This window comes from Lissotriton helveticus, chromosome 2_2, assembly GCF_964261635.1.
Source record: "Lissotriton helveticus chromosome 2_2, aLisHel1.1, whole genome shotgun sequence".
NCBI classification, from domain to species: domain Eukaryota; kingdom Metazoa; phylum Chordata; class Amphibia; order Caudata; family Salamandridae; genus Lissotriton; species Lissotriton helveticus.
In genome coordinates, this window is record NC_136060.1 from 173916141 (window position 1) to 173942201 (window position 26061).

Genomic DNA, 26061 nt, shown 5'->3' on the forward strand with positions numbered 1-26061 from the left:
GAAATTCTTAACCAAGCATGTCTACGGAGCAGTACACTAGTTTTTACTGCCCGAGCTGCTGTGTCTGCCTGATCAAGAGCACACCTGATAGAGGTATTAGTTATTAATTTACCCTCTTGAATACGGGCACTAGCTCTAGAATATTGCCCATCAGGAAGAAATTCAATGAGCTTTTCGAGCTCATCATAATGAATTCTATTATACCTTGCCAATAGTGCTTGAGCATTGGCAATGCACCAATGATTAGTTGCTTGTGACACTACCCTTTTGCCTGAAGCGTCAATTAATTTGGACTCTTTATCAGGAGAAGGGGCTTCCCCGGTTGTTCGCGAATTAGCTCTTTTACAAGTGTTGGAAACTACCAGAGTGTCCAAGGGTAACTGGCCTTTGATACCAGTCATTAGGGTCATTAGGTGCAGATTTGTACTTTTTCTCTACCCTGGGAGTGATGATTCTAGCTCTTACAGCATCTTTAAAGATGTCATCAGTATGTTTAAGCATACCCTTTAACATTGGTAATGTTTGCGTAGCCCTTTGAGATGAACTTAGTGTGTCAAACAAAAAATCCTCCTCTAAAGTCTCTTAATGAAACTCTACTCCATGATATTGTGCAGTTCTGTTAACGAGCTCAATATATCCAAGGTTATCATCTGGAGGAGAAGGTCTGAATGGATATAAGTCGGGGTCATTTTCTGGTTGAGGGTCAGCATCATAATTATCCCATGGGTCAGTATCCTGTGGTGTGTAGTCCTCTATATCCCCATCCCCTGTATCCAGTGGATCAGGTGATGGTAGTGGAGGAGAATGTGTAGGTGTAATGAGTAGATTTGAATCAATGGTTGAAGAAGGTGGAGAAGGGTTAGTATCCAACTGTTTTTCTTTTTAGAGGAACATGGTTGTCTTCTTGTAAGCCCATTAAACTCTTCTTAGGAAGTTTGGCATGAATCTGTCCAGTTTCTGGATTAATAACTATCTCCTTCTGTTTCAGATCCAAAGGGGGGAAAAATCGGTCGAAGCCTCTTCAGTTGAAGTACTTTCTTTAGACGCCGGTTTTGGTGTCGAAAGTTTTGGCTCCGAAGTTTTTGGCTCCGAAGATTTAGCTTTATGGACCAGTGGCACGGAAGCCAGAAGGTGTTTGGATTTCGACGCCGAAGGTTTCGCGCTGGCACCGGCATGGGGGACAAGTAGCCTCCGAACCAGAAGGCTGTTGTTTATGTTTTGGTGCCGAGCTTGAAGGCAGGGCACTCAAAACCTTTTCTCTGTGCCGACCTTGGCCCGAAGGTAGAACAAGAACCGGAGCCTTCTTATGGAGGAGATCGTAGGGGAACGAAGTCTGTTTACTCAAGATCCGTTGTCCATTTGTGAGGTCTTTGGCATCAGAGTCTGCTTCAGACACGGAGATGTGTTCCTCCTCCATTTCAGCTTCCTGCGCTTGTGATTCTTCGTGTTCGGACTCGTCTCCGAGGAGATTTGGCGCGGAGCCACTTTGCTGGTACATTTTCTTCTTTGATCGAAACAACTGGCACGCGTTGCAGTCCTTCTTGTCGTGTTCCGGTGATAGGCAAAGGTTGCACACTTCGTGCAAGTCGCTGCGCGCAAACTTAGTGTGACACCCTGGACACAACTTGAATGGAGTCCGTTCTATCGGCTGCTACCGACCCTGGCGCCGGTAGGCCCAACGGCCTTCCACGAGTCTTCCGATCAAAGGTTTTCGAGTGTAGACGATACGCGGAGAGTGGGAAACGCGATCGATAAACAATACCGTCAAGGGTAGTGGATTGCGCATCAAAGGGGGCCCAAAGAAACGGTGCCGAACCAGAAGCCAACAATTCACATCCCAACCCGATGGCGGAAAAAAACAACCTAACAATGGAGTCAATGCCCATGCACTATCACCGAAAGGAGGAGTCACCTACCTCGTGACTGGAAAGACTTCTTCGAAGAAAAACAAAGTACAAACACCTGGACCCAACACTAGATGGCGATCTATGCACAGCATATGATCTACAGCTTATATGCCACGAACATAATTTTCCCTCGGCATCCATCGTCCCTCGAAATCCCCCCTTACACAGACCCATCACCCTGCTGTTACTTGCATGGACCGCAACTGGTAGCCAGTGCTCCCAGTACATGTTGGGTTTCCCAGGAGTGTGAAGAAAGTCACAAGGTAAGCTTGCGTTTTGCATCCTGCACCTCTTAACAGCAGGTGATGTCAATTCAATTTACTTTTAAACAACAGAACATGAAATAAAATAATAATGGACTGTAGACAACATCCACTACGACATGCAAATAAAAGTTCCTATAGCTTCACTTTAATTTCCTACAACTCTTGATGACCGGCTTGCAAAACACTTGGTGTGCCTGTCACCGTGCCGATAACAGGCTTTCCTGTAAATCACCGTAATAGAGGTTGAGTAGCTGCAAATCCCATCATATTCTTATTATTCTCTGCAGATCTTTAATCAGTGGCTCTTTGTTGCCCTCTAGTGGTTTTCACTGCTGTGCAGCCTCCAGCACGTATCTTCCATTTGCATCTGAGAGCTAGGGGTCGCTGGCTCCATCTCGGCACCAGAAACACCACTGTGACATCACGGGCCCTATAAAGCGGCACCAGTGGTGTCAGTTTCCCATCCATTTTTTCTGTGTCTTTGAGATGAATAGGATGGACTGAAATCTTATCAGCATTGCGCAATACAAAATCTAAACTTGGAACCATGTTATATTGACTCTAGTAGTAAACCAGTCTTCAAGAAGGGGAGGGTCGCATGGTTGGTGACAAAGCTGAAGGTATATAGAGTATCGACCAGAAAGATTGTTACCGAAGGTAATTCACTTTTTCTTCGGCAGGAAACTTCTACAGGCAGATTCCTCACATTTTGAATAGATTTCCCAGTCAGAAGACTGGGCTTGAAAAACTGGTTAAACAAGAAGTCATGGAGGACAGAGCATGTGAAGTGTCCTTCCTGCCTCACCTCATATCAAACAGTGACGTTTTGCAAACATATGAAGGGAAGCCCAGGTCGTCGCTTAGCAGACCTAGGCCATGGAGACTATACTTGCTAGAGCTGAAGTTGAAGACTTCGCCCTAGTGGAATGAGCTTTGATGTCCTCCAGAGGTTCTTTGCATGCCAGAGCATAACATATCTTGATGCACAAGATGATCCACCTAGGCAATATCCTCTTGGACAGCGTTGCCCTTCATCTTGCTGGTGTAGCCAATGAAAAGTTGGTAATGAAGCTGAAAATCTTTGGTAGGGACATCCAAAAAACTGTTCACTTTCTTAGGCACAGGGTCAGACTGATTTGCATATGGCCATGTCTGAACTGGGGTGGCAGAGTGGGCTAAAGAACGGTGATGGATCAAACCCAGATCTGTTGACTGGGTGCGAGTGTTTGATTGGTTCAGATGCTCCGTCCATCAACACCCCTTTTTGTACCGCTTTGTTCGCCATAAATTGGCAGTGTATGCTCAGACGTGAGTCCCTTGCTCACTTTGCCACTGGATTCAAGCAAGCCTGGCTGAAGACGGCTGAAATGCCAGAAACCGGTCCTAGGAAGCTTGTTTCCGGTCCAGGGAAGGCATGGCTTGGCAGTTCAGGCTGGACTGTTCCCATGAGGCACAGGGTCAGACAGATTTGCATATGGCCATGTGTGAACTGGGGTGGCAGAGTGGGCTAAAGAACGGTGATGGATCAAACCATCCCTAGGAAACCTGATGCCTTCTGGAATTATCCAAATAATATAGGTGGGTGACTCAAACCCTTGCGAGCTTGGGCTGAAATCTAGTAAATGCGCTATTGAAGTTGTCCAATAGGAGACGCAGGTAACTCTCAAGTAATTCCTGTATTTTTCGTTGTATCATATTATTAAGTTTGAAAACGTACTCTTTAAGCAGAAGTCTATAGAAAAAGTCATAGGATCTCCTAAATGTGAGTAGCAACGGTACATTACCTTTGAAATTATACAGAGTATGGAACACCATCTTCATTTATTAACACATGGAAGCATGATTACTTGTTTTACAGGTATTCAAGGAATCTGTAAATCAAATTGCAATTTGAAATTTCTGAGAAAGGTTTTTAAAAAAAATAAAAAATTTCCGGCACAGTTAAAAATTAATGAGTCACTGTATAGTATAACATTGTTTGATTTCACCTTTCTATTTTTTAGCACACGGGTAGATAATTGTTAGTACAATATGTCAAGTCAAATAGGTAACAATATGACTATTGTATCTTTTACAGGGGTCTTAATAGTCTTAAGATTGAAAGTCCTGAGGATGGCCTTGAAGATTAGTCAACCATAAGGCCGAAACGTCGACACATCAGTCCACATTCTTTTCGTGTGATTATTCCTGCACAATGTTATTTAAGTTATTTGGGCTCAGTTACGTTGTGTTATAATTTAAAAAGAGTGGACCACAACGCAAGTGGTGTTCAAAGAATAATTGATCTATATCTTGTCTATATCTTGTCCACTTGTACATCATTGAATATTCTTGATTTTTTTTTAAAAACACTGTACCCCATAAAATACATATTTGATTTATAAAAAGAATTTTTACTAAAACTACTTCCCGTGTAGCTTTTCATTACAGTGAGTCATTGCCACTTTGTTTACCAAGTGAATGTTGTATCAGATATCCAACAGGTGTTTTAATTAATTTAAACTGAGCCCAAAATCACTAGTAGTAAAATTTGATCAGCTTCCTGTTTTCAAATTAGTTTGAACATATACATAAAATAAAACCCTTGCAAGCACCTTTGCATTTACTAGATTTCTGGAATTATCAGCAATATCTCCTGCCTGAGTGCTTGGAACTAATAAATATGTCCCTTTCCTTGGCGGTGGTCCCTAAAGCCTTGGAAGCACGCCATGGTGGTCCCCCTTCTAAAAACAAACGTCACTAGATAGCGCCATGCCAGAACACTTCCGTCCTATCTCGCTGCTTCCATTTCTGTCTAAAATCTTGGAATCGTACGTCAATTTTCTACTAACGTCCTTCCTAGAAGCTAATTCTATACTTGACATCTCTCAAAATGGATTCCGGCCTCGGCACATCACCTAGTCCGCTTTGCTGGCAGTCACAGAACAACTCCGGACCTCCTTGGATGCCGGCAGAACCACAGCATTAATCTTGCTGGATCTGAGTGCAGCCTTTGACACGGTCTTCAGTGTATATATGAGGCCACTGGCTCTGCTGGCCAAAACCTGGGGCCTTCTCCAACGCCCCAGCCAGGATAGGGTGGAATTTGGACAGGATCTGACAGCAATCTCAGAGTGGATGGCTGCTAACTATCTGCAGCTCAACTTGTCCAAATCAGAATTCCTTCTGGTAGACAGAGACCGGCATCACTGGGGGGCAATGAATGATGACCTCCTGCCCTCAGAGCTCCCCTCACACCCAAACCTGTGTTGAAAAATCTCGGTATCATGAATGACAGTGATCGCACTTTTGAGACCCATGTCAAATCAGTGGCAGGGAAATGTTTTAGACTACTGCGGACCTTAAACCGATACTGGGTCTCTTCGACTCCAAGACCCTTCAACTGATCATTCAATCTTCTGTCCTTGTTAGATTAGATTACTGCAATATGCTTCTCTTGGGAGCGAACAAATCAAATGTTAAAAGGCTGCTGCGTGTTCAGAATGCGGCTGCTCGCGCAATCATTGCCCTCCATAAACACTGTCATATCTCCAGCCTCCTCTGTCGACTTCACTGGCTCCCCCTCGAACAGAGAGTGCGCTTCAAAACACTTTGCATCACCCATAGAATTTTGGGGGTTATCGGCCCCAGTATCTTGAGTGATCTATGCTCCCACTCGTCCACTGCGCTCGGCAGATGTGCTCTTGGCCAGAGTTTCCCGGATACATAGGGCCAGTGCAGGCAGGCGTTCTTTTTGGTGGTTAGCTCCCGCCCTCTGGAATTCCCTCCCTATCAATATCCGCAGCACCCCTGACCATCTCACCTTCAGAAGGCTCGTTAAGACATGGCTTTTCACCCAATGCTAATCTCTCCACTGTTCTGTCGTCTCACTTGGTGCTCATCTTAGCGCTGGGAAGCCCCGTTACTGGGGCAGCCATGCGCTCTACAACTACCTTAACATTAACATCAAACATAGCGATGAGGAATAGGTCAAGGCCTGTACCCGGAGCAAGAAAGTCTAGGTAGGGCCTGGGTGTTGGAGCAACATGCATTGATGGCCCTGAGGCTGGCATTAGTTCCTCTCGAATTACAGGGACCAGTTCTGGCTCCAAACAGGAGTACTCACTAATTAAGGAAGCGCTTTTGCGACTTACCTTTGGAAGCCCAACACCGCTTGCAGTCATGGCATCACTTCTTATGTTTGTATCTGGAGGACTTTGACAATGGTAACTCCAGCGACTTTGTCCCTTGCGTGAGACTTCTTCCTGACCCATCTATCGTCCCCAAGCCACAAAAAGTTTTACATCTTTCCTTGAAGGCTGTGTGGTGCATGCTCCTGCATGAATCTCACAAACGCATGTCATGCTTGGACACCAAGACCTATGTAGTGCGGATCCGTGACTGACATTTGTCCATCGTAGTTCCTGCAGCATTTGAAGTGTGACCTCTTGGGAGGGGGTGGGCGCACATCTCTGTACTGGACCAAAATATTTTCTTTCTTGAACACCTGACAAAGATCACTGAAAGTTGCTGAATGAAAAAAATCTGAGGTGAGCAAGTTCTGGGTCTGCAACAACAGAACGGAAAAAAGGGAGCCGACATGAAGGTGTCGGGGGTGCTTTACGGCATAGTGACATTGCTTCTGGTGCTGAGATGGAGCCAGCACCCCCTAGCAGCGCAGCAAATATTAAAGAATTTTCAGATTCAGTCAGAAGCCTGGGATATTTAAAGGGTGTGAAACCTACAGGCAGAAACATCCATATGAAAATACTGTTACATGACATTAGTTTTTAACAAGATACTTTTACCAAATGATGGCATGAAGCTCCAGCATGGTACCCACTTATTTAGAATTTTAGGCTTGAGTATTTAACCAGACAGTAGGTATGTTTTCCCTATGTGGAGAAGATGTCTAGAGATATGGACCGATCTCTCCATTTTAAACTCATGGATGATGTCCAATATCCATCCATGTGACCGCTTGCTGGTCAGCGCGAAGAAAGTGACCTATCAAGGCAGACACGACTGCTCCGCAAAGGAAAGGATTTTCTTTTGTATGGCCCGATCTCAGCATGATGCAGCCGAACTACATATGATGGAACACCAGACTATGTAGTTGACAAATGTACGCTCAACACTGCTGTAACTTGTTTAAGACAGTGATTAGCAAGCAAACATTGTAACCTAATTAAATTGCTACTGCTAATAACTTGAGGACTATTACATATTCTATGCATAAATACACATTTGCTATAGTAAGGAAACTACAGGTAACGTGCAATACCTTACTAGGAGCTGCTTCTATCCATTTCACTCGAGTATCAATAGTGTGGTCTTTTTACAGTTACTGTAGTGTGATAACCTGGAAGCAGGCTCTGTTTCAGTCTCCTGTTTTCCTCTCTCTGTGGTGATAGGCAGTCATCCACTCCTCATCTATGGACCCTGAATATATATATACATATATATGTGTGTATATATACACATATGTGTGTGTGTGTGTGTGTGTGTGTGTGTGTGTATACACACACACAATCAAGGCACAAATCTATGCTCATCTATCTACACTTACCTATATTTACTTAATTTCACAATATTGAGGTTGTTGAGGTACTGACTGCTACCAGTTATATAGGAAGATATTTTAAACCCAATATTCTAGAGGAAAACCTTTTAGGAGCCCTTCAAATAGGTAACAATAATACACTTTGTTGTGGCTTGAACACCCACAGGATGCCTGCTCAGAAATGTGTCCTGCTAAATTCCACCTCTTCAAATTTTTCACCATTCGAAAGCCATGTGATGTGAGTTTTACAAATACATAAACTGCTCACCTGCAGTTCCTTTAAGTGCATCTGCCTCAGCCAACATTCCCATAATTCCGGAGCATGAGTTTCCAGAGAGATAACTCAAAGTCTTGTTAAGGGGGAAGGGCATTCCTTCTTTCCACAAATATAAGACAAACTGAATAAAAACGAGACAAACATGCAGGTGCCTGGAAGCTAGTTTATTAGCAGAACAGAAAAGACATATTGCATGTAGCCAATGCGTGCATAGCGAGTACCTCCTCATAGTATTTACGTTCCTCCTCTTCTACTTCTTTCTGGGCTTTTTCCCATTCATCCTTCAGCTTTTCCTGCTCCTTCTGGTACCTCTCCTGTCACAGAATTGTAGTACAAAAGGCTCAAAACGACATAATGCAACACAAGTCATGAAATGCTGATGTACCTTTGATTCAATTTATGCAGGTAGTAGTGGGCGTGCTGGACTATGTGGTGCAAAGAAGTCCTAATGGAATCAGCATGACTGAAATGAGATGATCAGCATGGAAAATAGGCTACGTGACAGCCATAGAAGCTCATTGCATTATCTGGCATCTCAGTTTTATTATGCGCTACTAGAAATGAATGGTATCCGAGCATCGCCTAAAAGTGCTTTATAGCCTGTTGAAATCTGTGATATCTTGTATATGGGGTCAGCCATCTAGTCTTTTGTAAAGGAATTTGTTTGGCATTCTGCCACAGAATATAGTTCTATGAACTTTAGAAAATTCTTTGAATGGTAAGCTGGAGAATCTCTTGGTGGTTGGAGCTTTTTTAGAATAAACCTTTTCTTTCTCAACAAGCTTATCAGTAAGTTATTCAAATCATTGCTACATTTTGGTTACAAGGATGAGCTAGCGAAAAGGTTGGTGAGGATTGTATGAAGTGGGACAAGTCTTCTCACATGAAAAGGAAGATTCAGTTTAACAAAGTGTGTGCTGTGACTGATGTGCGGGTTAAAACTAGTGATAAAGTCGTGATTAGAGTTCCCAGTAGCCTGGGCAGGAAATTCCAAATATTCTACACCTCGAAAGGTGGTCAAGTTAAACAAAGGACAGTCAAGTTGGAGGATGGTCAAGAAATAATTGTTTTCTAAGTGTTTTGTTTGTTCCCCTTTGTTTCTCTACACTTTCCCTGATCTCTTATCTTCTCTCCTTCTCATGTTTGCTCTTTCTTCGTTTTCTTTCCCTTGTTGGTTTTGCATTTTATGAAAATTAGTGATGTGGTATATTGTATTTGGGGATCGGCTGCCTAGTCTTTTATAATGAAATGTGTTTGTCATTCTGATGTACCATGTATAGGGATGCACTGTGAAGAGTTCTCTGAATGGTTAATATTCTCCTGTATCCCTTTCACCAGAGTGGGGTAGCAGGAGTAAGGTAAGTTTAGATTAAGACCATCATTACAAGATGAAGGGAAATATTCATTTGGATGCAAACAGGAGTTTGCGCTTGGAGCTAACTGGTTATGTTATGTTATGTTAGGGGTCTTTTATACAGCTCGGCAGCTGCCCCAGCAAAACGGCATCCCGGCGCTGAAAGAAGACTGACAGATTGCAGAGTGACACCAGCTAGTTAGTGGGGAAGAGCAGAGTCTTGATGGCCTTCCTAAATTCCAGGTAGTTCTCTAAGCCACGAATCTGCACAGGTAGTGTGTTCCAGAGTGCGGCAGCTCTATAACAAAAAGAGCGACCACCAGCCCGCACTCTACGGATCCGGGGGACCACTACCAAGTGCTGAGCCTCTGACCGGAGGGGATGTGAAGGAACATACAGTGAGAGAAGATTAGCCAAAATAGGCGGGGTGGCCGGTTTCAAGGCCTTGAACGAGATACTCAGAGCCTTTAATTCAATGCGCCTGGCCACCGGAAGCCAATGGAGGCGGCGAATGGCACTGGACACAGAGCAAAACTTGCACAGACCTAGAAGTGTTCTGACTGCAGCATTTTGTGTCCTTTGCAGCCTCTGAACCTCTGCTTTATTTGACCCCAAATAGAGGGAGCAAGAGTAATCCAGTCTGGACAGGACCATAGCTTGGATAATAACCTGACGTATAGAGGCGTCAAAGAGGCCCATCAGCGGCCTAAGCCCCCGTAAAAGTCCAAAGCAAGTACCTGGTATTTTTTTTGGTATGGACTCGATAGTTTGAGGATGAGTTCAACCAAACCCCCAGGTTCTTAACCACTTGCTTCGGGGGAGGGGGCGTGCCCAGGCTAGCTGGCCACCAGAGGTCACTCCACAGACCATGGTCTCTGCAGACCACCAAAACCTCCGACTTGTTGGAATTAAGTCGGAGGCAGTTAGCAGTCATCCACTCGGCCACTGCCGCAAGATCGCCCTGAAACTTAAGGGCGTCTTGCTCGGTGTTATTAGAGAGTGCACCACTAACTGAGTGTCGTCAGAATATGAGACCATGGTCAGGCCCCTACTCAAGGCTACAACAGCCAAAGGTTGAACATAAATATTAAATTGTAGGGGACTAAGGGAGGAACCCTCTGGCACCCCTTGCTTGATGCCGTATTCACTGGACATAAACGGGGGGCTAATACTGAAAAAGACCTCTCATGAAGGAATGAGGCAAGCCACACCAGGGCCTGCCCGTAATTCCTACCTCCGCCAGGCGACGCAGCAGAATGTCGTGTGATACCGTATCAAACGCTGCACTTAAGTCCAGCAGGATCAGTGCCGAAGTTTGCCTCCCCCCCCCCCTCCATGGCTGACCAGAGATCTTCCGTCACAGCCAGAAGCGCAGACTCCGTGCTGTGGCAGGGTCTAAAGCCATTTTGAGAGGAGTCCAGTATGTTGTTACGAGTGAGATAGTCTGACAAGAGGGAGTTCACATACGCCTCAGTAATCTTGGCTGCCCAAGGTAGCAGAGAGATGGGCCGATAGTTTTCTGCCTTAGAGGGATCAAGAGCCGGATTTTTAAGCAAAGGAATGACTTTGGCCTGTTTCCATACTCTGGGCATGATAGCAGTACTAAGGGAATTATTAATAACCTGAATCAGAGAGGGTAGGATGGTAGACAATACCTTCTTGAATTGGTCAGGTTTAAGAGAGTCGGCGGGAGAGCCTGACTTAATCCTACCGCACAGCGATCGTAGCTGATCCACCGAAATCGGGGGAAAAGAGTGGAAAATATTAAGCTGCTGACTGCACAATGCCACCGGCGCATTGCTGTGCATGGTCGGGAAGGAGCTGTAGATATCCTCTACCTTTTTAACAAAAAAGGTGGCCAGCTCCTCACACTGCTTATTAGAGTTGATAGTGGGCCCAGCGGCATTTTGCTGAGATTGCAGACTGGTAAGTATGGCGAACAAGCTCTTTGCGGGATTAGTGCTTTCGCGGATCTGGTTAGAGAGAAAAGCTGCTCGGGCCTGATAGATGGCTTTATGGTATTTTTTCATTGCTGCCCTATAGATATCCTTAGCTGCTGTGCAGAAATCCCTTCTCCAGATCCGCTCCAGCTTCTTGCATCCCTTGCGCATGTGAGCAAGGTCCACATTGTACCAAGGCCTTGACTTGGTCTCACGACTGCCTGACCATTTCATAGGAATAAGGCTGTCTAGTGGACGCCTGATCCATTCAGAGAATAGCCCGTATGCCTCATTAATATCTTCCGGCAGATCAGGCCGAGTGGCCCGCCTCAAATTGATCCCAGTCCAATTTATACCAGGGACGCTTCAACAGAGTCAACGGACCCGTGGACTGGGCAGGAGTAACTCCATGCAGCGACAGAGACCAAGAAATGGTCCGTCAAACCCATCCTGGCAGGGGCACATATAGTGATATGGGCTATATTAGTGAAAACAGGGTCCAATAAGTGGCCCGCAATATGCATAGCCCCAATGACCAGCTGCAGCAGTTGACATGCTGCAAGGTCGGCTACACGCTATTTCAGTGTCCTCAGCATTGTCTAAATGGAGGTTCAGGTCTCCAAACTCTGTGAAATTAGCGGTATTAACTGCTAGTGTATTGACCATATCTACAAGGGCCTCTCTAAAACCAAGGGAGGGTCCCGGAGGTCGATACACAAGGAGACCAGACATAGTGTAGTTTTTTACTCAAGGTAACCTTAAAATAGGCACTCTCACAGACGGAAATCAACTGTCTAGTGAAGGAGCAAGGATAGCATGATCTATAGATTATCGCTCCCCCCCCCCCCTCTGGATGCTCTGTTCACTGTTAGAATCCTATAACCCGTAGGGAGCGCCAGCCCGGGTTCAGCTAAAGTGGCATCAGACAGCCATGTCTCTGTAAGAAAGAGAACATCCGGCAACGCCTCCTCAAGCAAGTCAAAAATATCGACATCATGCCTGATGCTTGGAGGAGCAGGGGAACTGTAATCGGCAAACCGAAGGAATTCTTCCCCAATGCCAGATTCATCTGTCTCTGACTGGGTGGCATTGGAGCCAAGATACCACTGCTAGTATTGCCCCTGCAGCCCAGAAAACAATAAGGTTCAGAAGACCGCAGGTGTTTTCAGAGTTTGCCAGGACTTGCGGTAGGTGTTGCCCAATCACCCGCCCACACGCAGCCCGCACAATTGGTGACACTGATCAGTCACTAGTAGGAAATCGAGCAAAACACTGCAAAAACATACATAGGAAAATCCAGATACGACTGGCTGCACATAACAAAGTTTTATACTTTCTACAAAGTCGTGGCGCCATGAACTAGATAATGCAAAAACCACAAAGCTGTCAAAGTAGTACTCAAGTATTTCCATCCATGTGCCATCAAATCTAACAACAGCTCCTTGAATTCTCCTATGTCCCCAGTCCAAGTCCTCATCAATACAAATTGCATACTTCAAAAACTTTCCTAAGAGAAACACAATGCCTCCATCATGGAAGAAACCATCGAAATTATGGTGCATGAGAAAAAAGTTTAACTTGCGGGTTTTTTCCCATGCTGACGATCCAAGTACCTATCAGATACCTGACAAAACATTCTTAGAATTTAGCATTCAGGATTTCTGGGGAACCATAGATGGAAAGGTCTCTATGTCTAATGGAAGTTATATGAAAAATGACTCCATAAATTGGCATTGAATTGAATTGACTCCAGAAGTTGCCATGAACTTTCAGCCACATTCAACGTATTTATAACAGCCCTTTCAAGACACAATTTGATCCTAGAAAATCATTTAACCACAGCTCAAAAAAAGGAATGGGCTATAGGATCGATCAAAACCAACCTGCATAAACTGAACTCACTCATAACACATGGGCCAAAAACAGTCACGTTATCAGCCCCATGCTCTTGCTCACAAACATATAAACTTGCCAATGTCACTTCTATCCTTCAATCCGTAGTGCAGGACTTTAGAACTAACACCCTACTTACTCGAGACTGCCCATCTGTCTCCTTCAACAAACTGATGAGTAAATCAACACAGACAAAGAAAATTGTGTTTGTGGTGGAGAGCTGCTCGAAGCTAGATGAAAATTCCATCCTCAAACAATGGGAAGGCAATTATCACCGACTAAAAACCCACCAATAAGACAGCATACTGTGAAATCGAACAGTCGGCTGGAGGAGCTGATAAAACATGTACTCAAAGTTGTTTCGACCACTTAGTCTCTGAATCCCCTAATACGTCAATCCTAAAAGCCACAATCTAAACATCAGTGACACTGGCTTTGAACAAAGTCCCAAGCAAAGACTTAACCATATGCAGACCAACATCTAGGGACATCACCAAACGAACTTCTCTAGATGACGAAACAACGTAAGTTGAAACTTTAAACCTCTGCCTTTCTCAGGGAACACAGATTCAAAAGACCAGTTTGTCACCTTTATTTCCAATAAAATTCGAAAGGACTAAGGAAACTAAATAAATACAAATATAAAGCACCAGGTCCCACCACTGAGTAGTATTAGGGGCCAAACGAACCTCCTGAGTCCAAACTATATACATTGTTCACCTCACAAACCACTTAAATTCCTCAAATGTCATCCCTGAAACCAGATAGTGCCGATAGACAAGGAGGACTAAGCACCAGATTACATACCCAACTACACATGACTAATAAGTCCAACAAATACAGCCCCAAATGAGATCAGGACATTCATTCCAGCTGAAACCCCAAACACATTTCCAACGCCCCCAACAGGACACAATATATCAAAAGGTGCTTCCATTGCTAAGCTGCATGGAGAAAATTTGGCGAACCAAGGAATAAACGCTTGTAACAACAGTCTCTAACCACACTATGTAGGTGACATCTTCCATCTCAGAGGCAGGTAATAAATCCCAAAAGTGGCTTAAAATTGTGAACTCTTTTCTCTCCCCCAAAGCAATATGAAACACTCTTTCCCCTTCTATAGAGTTATTGGAGGTCCTCTTTTTTTTTTTTTTTTAGGAAAATCCAAACTATCTATGAACAATTTCCAGTGTTTATCCCCACTGATCTAGTTTTGATGGCTAACTCCCAACCGGGTCTGCTACTTACTAGATTTGACTCTAAAACCTTAGAGGAGTTAGCAGCGGAGCTTGCAAGATGCAAATCAGGTTCCCATCGGACCCTTTCTTTCGTGCCATTTTAAAATGTGCTGCTCCTGTGGTGAATCCCATCATAAACAGACTGATGAATGACTCGCTGGACCTGGCGCTGGGTCCTAACGCCAATCTACGACCTACAGATTCCACAATGGAGCCTCAGCATTTCTTATCAAAACTTTTAATTGATTCTCAACAAACTGCTGAAAGCAAAATCTAGAATCTTTAGTCTGCAAATCCTGCAATCAAAGCAGCATAATCTGTTTGGTGTAACTGGGTAACAGTTGCCATCTACACGAAACTAGCACCCCAAAAGGTAATGAACATTGTCGATATTCCTGGAAAACTAAACTCAGTTTTTTAAGACTATGTCTTGGTCTTTTTGATATAGGTGAAATTGTCCAAAAATGCAAATATGTTTGAGTAAATGCAGCCTGTCGCTTTTGGCCATACTTCAAGGAATCATTTGTGCATGTTCTTTATATGCGCCCAGACATTTCTTGGACAACCCTTTTGAGAACTCAGCAGAACAGCCTGATCAGAGTCTGAATTGAACTGTTTTAAGGGACTGAGTGCAGGCTAACATCCAGATTTGTAAAACTTTATAGACAAAGTTCTTGACGGGATAGCCAGACAGCATGCTACCAGACTTGGGCCCAGGATAACGTTATATTGGGAGCTGTGTTACATAATATTGGGAGCTAACTGAGCAGGCAAAACCTTGTTTCTCCAGAGACATTTACTACATCATCGATGATAGAGTCGTTTTTTAAAGTTTCCTTATAGCACTATTTGCACAGATTATAGCTATGTTCTATATTTACATTTTTTCCAATGCAATGCTCATACATGTATTTTAATATTTATTTATTATGGTGACAAGGACACACAGATGTTGATACTTAAGTTCAGGTCAATCAGATGTTTTACAGTTAAAGGTAGAATTGAAACAGCTGGCAGCGTATTGCACAATTATGTCACTGAACCATAACTGTGCCATCCAATTACAATCATCCTTCTTTGGGCAGTTTCCCTTCAGAAATTCCTTTAATGAAATACCTGAAATGGGAAGAAGACCTGCTGTGCTCATATTACTAATAGTAGGCATAATTCTGAAGCATTTATTGAATACCTCTGTGGTAATCGTAGATCCTTTGGAATAGGACACCTATAAGCACTGTACTAGAAAGGCCCTTCATTGGAAACTAAAGACTCTTATCCCCCTGGGTGGATCTATGGTGTCCGCAGGCAAACATGAAAGTTCAGTAGACCAAGAAGCTCTCTGTAACTAGATGGTCAGAGGTTTGTATCTTGAATGTTCCCACACTAATGAAAGAGACCAGTAAAATGAAGAAGAACATATATTAAGCCATGTAACTGATACACAGAGTGGTTGATTAGTGCACTATGCGGATATAGCTAGATACAGTAGCGAGTTCAATTTAAGCCTACCACAATGATGCTGTGTAATAGTCCCACCTAAAGAGTTCACACCGATATCAAAGCATTGGGCTTGCAGAAGTCCAGAGCCTAGGTGTAAGGGGAGTCTAAAGAACAAGCTGGCCTTAGACGTCTGATTGGTAGAACTAAGAAAAAGCTGCGATATGCTGCTTCTAGACAGTGGTCCTTTTCCAGTCTCAGGTGCTTGGGTAGCAAGTTCCATAGGGAGGTGGCATGGGAGAGAAGAGGGCCGCCACCCTAGATTTTATATTGGAAGTGTTATGGCAATAACAGACCTTTATTAGCTGATCGGAGACTTGATAAAGAACAGAGAGGCTAGAAATGTAATTCAACATTCCATTATGTAATGTCTTGTGGACAAGGACAAGTGTTTGAAATGAAACTCTTCTCTTCACAGGAAACCAGTGGAGAGATTGGACTGCAGGGGTAATATGAACATAGTGTTTTTCGCGATATACGAACAGCATAATTCTGGGAGTAATAACAGCATGCGTAAAAGACTGAATGATTTCCCCCACTTGCTAAGGAGCTGTTTACAAGGTTGGTGATAATGAGTGATAATGCAGGAAGGCCAAAACTGATGACTCTTGTGTTAGTAATGTCACAGGACGGAGGAGCCTTCTAGAAAGAGGTCAAGATGTTTCTGACTTTGGATTCTGGGGCTGGTGTAAACTCTTGTAGAATGTAACTGCTAGAGGGGGAAGGGAGATGGAGGACTATGCACCCAGGTGGAATCAACAATTTGGAACTTCCGAAGTGTAGGAGGTTATCACTGAAGTCAGATCAGTGACCAAACAGGTCATAACGGAAACCAGCACATATCAGCTCCTTGAAGATGCAGAAAAGTTTGTTTGCATAGTTGGAACATTCAGAGATGCACGACTGGTAGTATTATTTTTTGACTTTGTGCAGACAGATTTGCATCCTCTGGCATGGAGACATAGCAGAAGACAGAGTGAAGTCTGGTTTTGACCTACCTCCCTTATAATGCTCTGCCTTGTTCATTTAGCATTTTTCATTTGGTTCAGGCTGCCAGTATCCCAATTATTAGATTCAGCGGGACAGCAACTGATGACTACGGAGGAACACAGGAGTCTAGGGCATTGATTAACTTTAAGATCAGATTATCAAGAACAGCATCAGGATTGTTGAAAGGTGGATCCAGGATATCTCAGAGACTGAATGAAGGCTTCCCGCTGTAATTTGTGCAGGCGATATCAGATGGGAGGGAGAACCAATGCTAGTTACAACAGGCTTTGGGTCCACTTACTGGCACATTGTTTATAGAGATTTATATTAGGATGTGGTAAGACCATGTAACTGATGGAGTTCAAGAAAGCTGGAGTTCTGGTATTTCTGTAAGCAGGCGATCAAGACTAGGGCCTTCATCATATGTTTATGACCAGTTGTAGGAATCCAAATGGTTCTAAAACAAATTAGGGGTGAAAATTAGGGATGACCAGAATTTAATTTCCACTGGTGCAACTGAGTGAAGTTCTCAGCTTCATTAAGTTGCCTAGTTTGTGGACTAGTCACAACTTTCCCTCCATGTGAGGACTACAAAAATAAAATGGGAATTTTTCCACCTTAACCTTTTTTGGGGTAATATTCTTCTATGTAACGTAAGTTTTGCAGAGCATTTTAGTTACCAAACCTACTTTCTGCACGTGTTTTCCCAGACACTTTTTTTGGTTTGAGTCTGTTCTTGATAGAAAACTTTCATGGGCTGAATGGTGAAAGAGCATCAATATAATTGTTATAATCTCCTAAAACACGGATTCATAATGGCCCACAACTGAACACCCATTTGTTTATAAACTCGCTACCAGGTGTATCCTAAAACACCTTAAATCATTTGGCCCAGAACAGACTAGTATCTGCGACCTGCCCCATAGCAGCAAGGGAACATACCTCAAGACCTGGTATAAAATAAGCAGAGGGGGTGCAAACACCCTTAAGGAACTCCTCTGGAAAGAACTACAAAGTAAAAATGACAGCCCAGCAAGAATCTTTCTGGAGGACGCCATCAACCAACTGGGGGCAAGGCAGCTATGGGAACTGCAAGGGAACCTGGCAGGCTTAAAAAAAACTGTAAATAAAAATCGTTAAGAAAGAATCCCTTCTTCAAGACAAAGCTTCATTAGCTAAATGAGCACATTGCTGGCTGACTCTACAAACTTATAACAAACTTACTCCACAGGCGTATTTGTCGACAAGTTTTCTAAAACAACAAAAGAAACATTTCTAAAACTACGACTGGGAGTACTACCGTCAGCGGACCACATGGCCCCGTGGCTGCGCCCCCCAAATCCAGCAAAATGCCGCCTGTGCGGAATGCACGAGGAAACCATCACACACCTCATTCCCATCTGTAAAGAGCTGCTGCAAGTCCGGTTGAACTTACTGAGACCCCTATTTATAAAAAAAGAAAACAGGACCTGTAGAGAATCAACATTGGCCTGCTTCAGAGGCGATGACGTGCAAATGGCCTGTCGATTGGTAAAATATCTTGGAGTGGTAGAATCCAGGTTCAAAACATCGGAAGACCAAACGATCACCGACACCACCCCCTCCACACCGTCAGCCTCTAAACATCAGGACGGCCTAAAGACTTAAACTGTCTCGGAACACTGAAGCATCACCTCAATGATGTACGATTATTTAGGGAGAGGACCAGCCCGTCCCCCACAGGATAACATAGGGGAAAGGAATTGATAGATCGTACTGTTTTTAACTGTCTTTTTTTATAATCTATTCTTTTATTATTGCCGATGGCTATTTGTAATGGTTTTTAGTAACTGTACAATAAAGCACTGAACTGAACTGAACATAGCAGCAATCGCCAGTCCATCTTGTATATGGCCTCATTAATATCTTCCCAGGACACTCCACTCTACAATTACTGGAAACACTACAGACGCCACCAGTCACTTCGCCATTAGGCTGTTCTTTGCACCAGTAATGCCCTTTTCCTGCCTAAGTTAGCCCAGCTCAAATCAGGAAAAACTGGAGATGGTTATAATCCAACAGTACACCCTTCATTCTTATCACCGCCCTTTAAAGATGTTCTATCTACTTTGATAATTTAAAGATAATCAGTGTGGTGCCACCCACCAAACATATCGCCAGGATATTTAGAGGTCCATTATGCCACTGCCACTTGCTGTGATGACCCCTCATCAGGTTGCAGTAATTCCCATAGCACTTTAATAATTTCTCCAAATGAGGACCCTGGAGTCTGTGCATTGACACGCAGCAGTTTGAAGGGGGCAACTCTTCATAAGTTTATGAGTTGTTCTTATTTTGCATCCTTTATGAGGATGCCCTTCCTTTTGTTACCTTTGATGGACAATAGGTCCTGTACTGCTGAAGAGGCCTTGACTTCAACTCCAAGGACTACATTTTCTACCATCGTTCCAAACACTGCCCTCTGTTTGGCAGGCCTTGCAACATCTATTCCACAGCTTTCACAGTATTTTTGACAGAGATTGCTTTATCTAAGATGTATGAATACAGAACACTAATGGTGCGCATCAGGGCTCTCTCTCCCCAGCTGTGAGCCCATCTTCTGTTAAATCTTAACTTCATGCCTTCGGTCTTGCCACCTGTGCTTCCAAAAAGTATGTAAAACTCCTCCTGTTTCTCCTATCAGAATGACCACAGCCAAGATCCCCCATTCAGGGATGGGTTTCAAGACAAAACTAGTCCTGGGGGCGTCTGATCGTGCACAGGGAGAAACCAAGGAAACCACTATCTCCCCAGCTTTGATTAAATAACACAGGTAGCTATCTGTACCTTCTCAATTCATCACGGCTCCACCAGCAGTCATAGCCTTCCGAAGATTTGCAACTGCCGGCTTCTAACTTTTCTGAGCCCGGACACATACCACAGCTTTTTAGCTAAGCAGGATGACCGAGCGGGATCAAAGTCTGTGCCTCCGTCACAGCAGCAGGACCCTAAACAGAGTACCACAAGGAGCACAAAGTCTTCCACAGGTGGTGGATTTGAAAGAAGTCGTGGGAGTGACAATAGGCACAAGACTGTGGCTTTCACTTATGAGCACCAGCATTCCTTGACCAACTTGTGTCCACAACGACCACACACTGCCGCACGCACTTTTTTCATTAGACTTTTTGGCAATTTCATTAAGTTACTAAAATAAGGAAAGATTAAAAAACACAATTGGGTTGGTATAAAGTTGGATGCTTTTATACACCTCTAAGGCAACAACTCTACCAATGCAACTCTTCTGCAAAAACTGCACAACTCAAACTACAATGGTGAACTTTAGATTCGACTAGCATCTTTTTGCTGTATCGTCATCACTACCTTTAGCGACTCTTAATCCACATACTTAACCAGAGGGGACTGATGCCATTTTGTTAGGGTGGTGTATGTCCTTTGCTACTTTTTAGTAAACAATTGTGTAGCATAACAAAAACCTATATCTTCATTTACAAAAATCACAAAACGATATCAATAATTAAATTTATGCAGCAAGCTAGACTAATTCATTTAGCATTCCGAGAGACATGCAATGCTCAAGCACTACGTGTAGTGTAAGGGCACAACAGAGTTCCACTCACGGCTTCTGTTTCATGCAAGAATGAACCAACTCCAAAGCTCCAAAATAAATCGTCCACTGCCTGTCCTAAACACCAAGGAATGGTACTCAATAATTAAAAAACAATACCAACGCCGAGTAGGGAGACTGCTACAAAAAATGTAACTATTCACAAATAGTCTTAAGTTAAAACATCTTTATGGGTACGAACGAGTTATGTCACTGAAAAAACATATTTTACTTATCAGTAAAATGAATGGTAATGATCCAAAAACAACAGAAGTTAATTTGATAACTGCAATTGTAGTAGATAAATTCAAGAGTATAGACAGGCAACAACAAGCAGTCGGACATGGCCACTTGAGGCTAGCTGTCACCTAAAGATCTTCTGATGGACCAAAACCATACACTAAGCTGTACAGGCTATTCACGTTACATTCATTTTCAATATTTGGCATAGGCAGCAGCAGCACAAGAAACAGATCAAAGAAGATCATTGTTCTTTCAACCTGACAAACGCTGGCAACCTGGTGGAGTAGCCTTTATTGCAAGGGGAGATGAGGAAAGGCATGTTAGGGGTGTTCAAGACTATACATCTGTTCCTTGACTGCTGCAACTAGAGAAGAGAACAAAGTTGTAAAGATAAGGGCAGGGATGTGGTATAGCTGGGGCAGAGAGGGGATCAGGGAATGCGATCAAAGCAGGAACGGAGATATGGCTACAGGATAAAGAGTGGGGAGAGCTGCAGAAACAGCACATCACCACATGTTCGTGGTAAGGTAATCTGGAGATCCAGTTACTACAGGTATGTGGTTGGGAAGAAAGACACCTTACAGCACGATTCCGCAGACTAGGAACAATTTGCTGAGTAGATCAGGAGAAAGGAAATAATACAAGTATGGTCGCTCAGAAGAAAGGAGGCACTGCAAGGAGGAAATCTAAAAAGTTTGGACATTTTGGAAGAAGACCATGAGACAGACCCCTCCAGTAAGGAGAAAGGCAAAAAAAACAAAAACATTAGGGAATTGGATCTTGACTGCATAATAGTAACTCTATATCATCGTTTGCAGCCTTTAACTGCTACTTGCCATAGTAGTTTCTGCTAAAAAGTACACACTTTTTTTTATACTGAATAACCTTCTGTAGCCATGATCATACCCATTGGTTGACTAAACATCTTTCCAGAATGTAGGAAATCACTGCAGCAACGCATGCAACTCATGGTAGGAAAACATCATGAAACAGGTGAGGAAAAATAAAAAGGGACTGACCTGAAGCAATCGTTCCTGTTCTTGCTGCCACTTTTCCTGGCGCTTCCGTTCTTCTTCTGGATCCCAAGTCCAGAAATTCACACGTTTCGTTAAGTTTAACGTAGGTACTAAAACCTATTTGTGCATATATCAAAATAAAGAGATTTCAAATAGTGCACTGCATATTTATGTTTGGTGATAAAAACACCAGTCAAATGAAACAAATTGAAAAATTACTTTTTCGTAAAGAAAAAAATGACAAAGCTAGCCTCTGATTTGTGAAAAGGCCTCCTTGCAACAGCGTCTGTATTGCTTCTGTAGCATTCAGAACCACACAGAAGCAATACAGAATATCCACATAGCCTGGTCCAGTTTACAGCCCTCCATATACAACAGAATCCTGGCGCCAGTGACTGTGCGCTAAAGGGACAGCGGCAAGCCAACTCCCCAGAACCCAGAAATTATGTGCCCACTTATCTTCAGGGACAAAGGGGACACAGATAAAAAAACAGTGCGCACTGGGTATTAGGCTAAAGGTCACCACTGCCCAGGGGGCAACGATATTCAGGTGTACACTTAGGATAGTGACCAATACAAAAACTGGATGATAATTATATGAAATTAGCATATATGATTATAAGTTTAGCATATACTTTACAGGATATGTCAGAATGGCAGGAATGATGCAGCAGCAGATTGAAGACTGGAGAGGATACATAGTCAACAGGAATGGTGAAGACATCGGATAATGTACAGAAGGCTGTACATGACAGACCAGACATTACACCACTGTGCAGGTACCCATGAACTGGAGATAATCAATGCTGGCAGCTGGAGGGAAACTTAGACCCTGCCAGTAGCCCTCTTTGCAGACAAGAAATTAAACATCTGCAAAAGGCTGCATAATTGTGCAAAGAGGTAGCCTGCATTGACACTTTTAGGCGCTATTCATCAGAGGCACGCTTGCAACTAGTATCACTACGCCAAAATGTGACCCTAACTACCAGGCCATTAAAAGTGCTACTAGCCACTGTTCTGCCACATCCACGCACCACAATCTCCAACTCAGACCCTAGGGGTGCTTATGAGTCAAGATCACTTCCCAGCTACCAGCATACCCTGTCTTCAAAGTAGCAGCAGGTAAGTGGTGCGTCAGTGGTCTAGAAGTAATTAGGGGCCCTTTCGCACATGGATTTTAAGCTATCTTTTCCGTAGGAATCTCGGTCATGATATATTAGGACATGGTCAAGTGGGTCTAAGTAGTTATCATCTACCAAAATTAAATGAGCATTTCTATGGAAACAAAAGAAACACCTGCTTGGTTTTACAGAACAAAATAGTACTAGCACTAGTAATAGTACTAGTAACTAGAACAAAATAGTAGTAGTTTTATAGAACACAATAGTACAATCTTTCATATAGCAGAAACACAACAATTTAACAGCTGGTAGACAAGGACAGGCATCCATTTACCACCTGTAATCTTCTAATTAATTGCAGTATAGAAAAACAAACTTAAGACGCATTACCATCTCAGCACTCTTAACACCCGTCAAATTCTCACAAAATCTTCTGTAAGTGTTCAGCGATAAAGTGTTGAGAAATAAACATTTGAGCATGCACAGCATACACCAAAACGGGTCACTCCACTAGTTTCACCTTAAAGTCCCATCACCCGTGCAGGAAAGAAGTGAACACTTCACCACAAAGTTTAGTCCTTGCGACAAATAAGTCTGTCTTTTGAACATGTTTTGAATGTTGAAAAAGTCACAAAGCTTGCTTACCTGGCATTAACAAGATAACTGGAAAATACATTTTAACTGCAGGTTCCTCATCTTTGAAATATACCGAGGCAGAAACTGCATTATCTGTCAAAGCCCTCATAGCGCCAGATGGGGCTACAGATAACCGGTTATGCATTCTAAAGTCAACATTATCACTGGAAGGTACAGCTCTTCAATCTGTCAGGGCCGGTGTCTGAACCATGGTGTCGATTGATCCAGCCTGCAACCCAGGCTCTCTGAAATCACCTCATCGAGAGGTTCGCCCTCAAAACGTTCACAATACTGCTCCTCGTCTGAATACTGCCCAGTTGAGGATATGAAGTGGATGACCATGCTCTTCCGTTGCATCAAAAGAGCTGGCACTGTAAAGAGACAGCTTATGGTGCGTGCCAACTTCACAGCTAATATCAAACTGACAAACTCCAACAAAAGCATCAAACACCAGCAGCAACTGCTTCTGCGGAGGCTGTTGGTCGATGTGCAGTTGAACTAGCACACTGTGTACAAACCACAGGAAATATAGCAAGCGCCAGACTGCTTGGAGTTGGTGTTAGGAAACCCAAGGTGTCAGAGTACACACGCTGAAGATACAATCATGGAAGTGAGAAGAGGAGCAGGCACCAAGAAGCACTAGAAGCTGGTATTTGAAGTGTTTCAAGTTCCACTTGCAGGGTTGAGAACTCAGGCAAAAGCAGATATGGTGGCAATCAAAAGATCTATGTTAATTGATAAAATGCATGGCTTCGCCGAAGTGATAACCAACCTTAAGAAAATTGTGGCTTTTTGGAGTTTTTTTTTTTTAGAGACTGTTTAGACTTCCCGTCTCTCCTGCACACTCCACAGGTAGAGTTTGAAGATGGAAACTCAATGCGCCAGAGTCTCGAACTCTGTTGGCGATAAAAAGAGGCCAGAGTCTGAAACATATGTATGCTTCCTGGTGACACTGTTGCTGTAGGTATTTACAGAGTACCAGCCTGTTGGAATTTCCAAGATGAAGAATCTGCACAAACTAGAGGCAACTGAGCTCCATACATACCATAACCTTTCACATTCTATTTTAAGTGATAGCTGGCAGGTTTCTGCAGTGCCCAGAATAGTAAGCGTGCCTGTGCCAGAAATATGCATTACACTCACAGTGTGTATATTCAAGCAAAGAAGAAGTAGTTATCACTCACAAGCTGACAGGTCACAACTTTCCGTACTTGACTGACGAACGACACATGCTCCTGTGAAGTTAGCCAAATTAATGAAATATAGATGTATACCGTAACGCATCATTTAGACCAAGGTAACTGTAGTGGTGTGGCACATATTTTTCATTAATGCCAGATAACTGAGGGTGGAACAGGCGTGCTCTCTACACAAATATTTCCTCTCAAAGACACGGTTTGACTTTGGCTCCAATCTGTCTTAACCAACAACAAACCCAACTAAGAGGCCTCAGTTCATTGTGTGAATGTCAGGTTTGCAGTCTTATACAATGTGCAATCAATGCAAGAGGTGTAACAGAGATCAGCAGTAAAGCTGACAGAAAAAAAGGTGAACCCTGGAAAAACCCTGCACCAGTTACTGTTATGTATGGCAGAAAAGGTTCTAAGCTAGCCTTTCAATACAGGTCTAGAAAGCTTTTATCGAAAGTGAACCTCTCCCATGTTTATCCCAAGGTCATGTCTTTAGTGCTTTATGCTAGAGGAAAGATAGAATGTACACTAGGGCTGGGATGCGAGTCCTGCCAAATTCAGGATTTCTATGCAACTTAATATACAGAGCATCATCATGGAAATAAATATCAACACTGCATGTGGGTGTTCACAGGTAATCAGCACAATGAAACCAATGGTGATGTGTATCTGCATAGAGGAAGCAGAATAGTCTACAAGATCTTGGTTAGAAATGGGGGCCTCTAGTTGGCAATGGTTTGCACCCTTGTCCAAATAGAGACCCTTGCTTCTAGTCAGGGAAAGGGGGATACACTCCTAAAATAACCCCTGCTCACCCCTTGGTAGCTTGGTATGGGCAGACAGGCTTATCTCAGAGGCAGTGTGTAAAGTATTTGTGAACACATACAGTAATACAGTGAAAACACTACAAATGGACACCACACCAGTTTAGAAAAATAAGTAATCTTTACTAGATAACACAAGACCAAACGACAAAAATCCACAATACAATATCAAGAAGATGAATTTAAAATTGTAGAAATAGCTTAGTTCAATGTAGGTGATAAATGTGACACATTACTCTCAAAGTACCTTGGATGTGTCACCCAAAACAAACAAAAGGGTCGCAGGGAAGGTGATGCGTCAGTTCCTTGCTTCGGGGGAGGTGTTAAAATGTAAAATCTGAATCTCTCGTTCTTTAATTAAGCTATGCCTCATCCATTTTTCACCTCTGCCCTGCTTCCAGCCCGGCTCTATCCTTGACACCGCATCTGTATAAACATGAGTAAAGAATCTAGATTGGGGCATTGTAGGCTGTGTAAACATGCAGAGTCAGCGCAAAAGAATAGCTGGCGTCTGCTCGAGGGT

General features: G+C 43.3%; 1 protein-coding gene across 1 annotated transcript in view; it reads right to left on the bottom strand.

The window, feature by feature from the left end:
• Positions 1-26061, bottom strand: part of LIMCH1 (LIM and calponin homology domains 1) — a 990782-nt gene that overhangs the window by 61124 nt on the left and 903597 nt on the right. The window contains exons 24-25 of the mRNA XM_078678256.1: positions 21771-21884; positions 8214-8306 (exon numbers count right to left, since the gene is read on the bottom strand). Coding sequence (XP_078534382.1) covers positions 8214-8306; positions 21771-21884 — 207 coding nt within the window. The remainder of the gene's footprint in view (positions 1-8213; positions 8307-21770; positions 21885-26061) is intronic.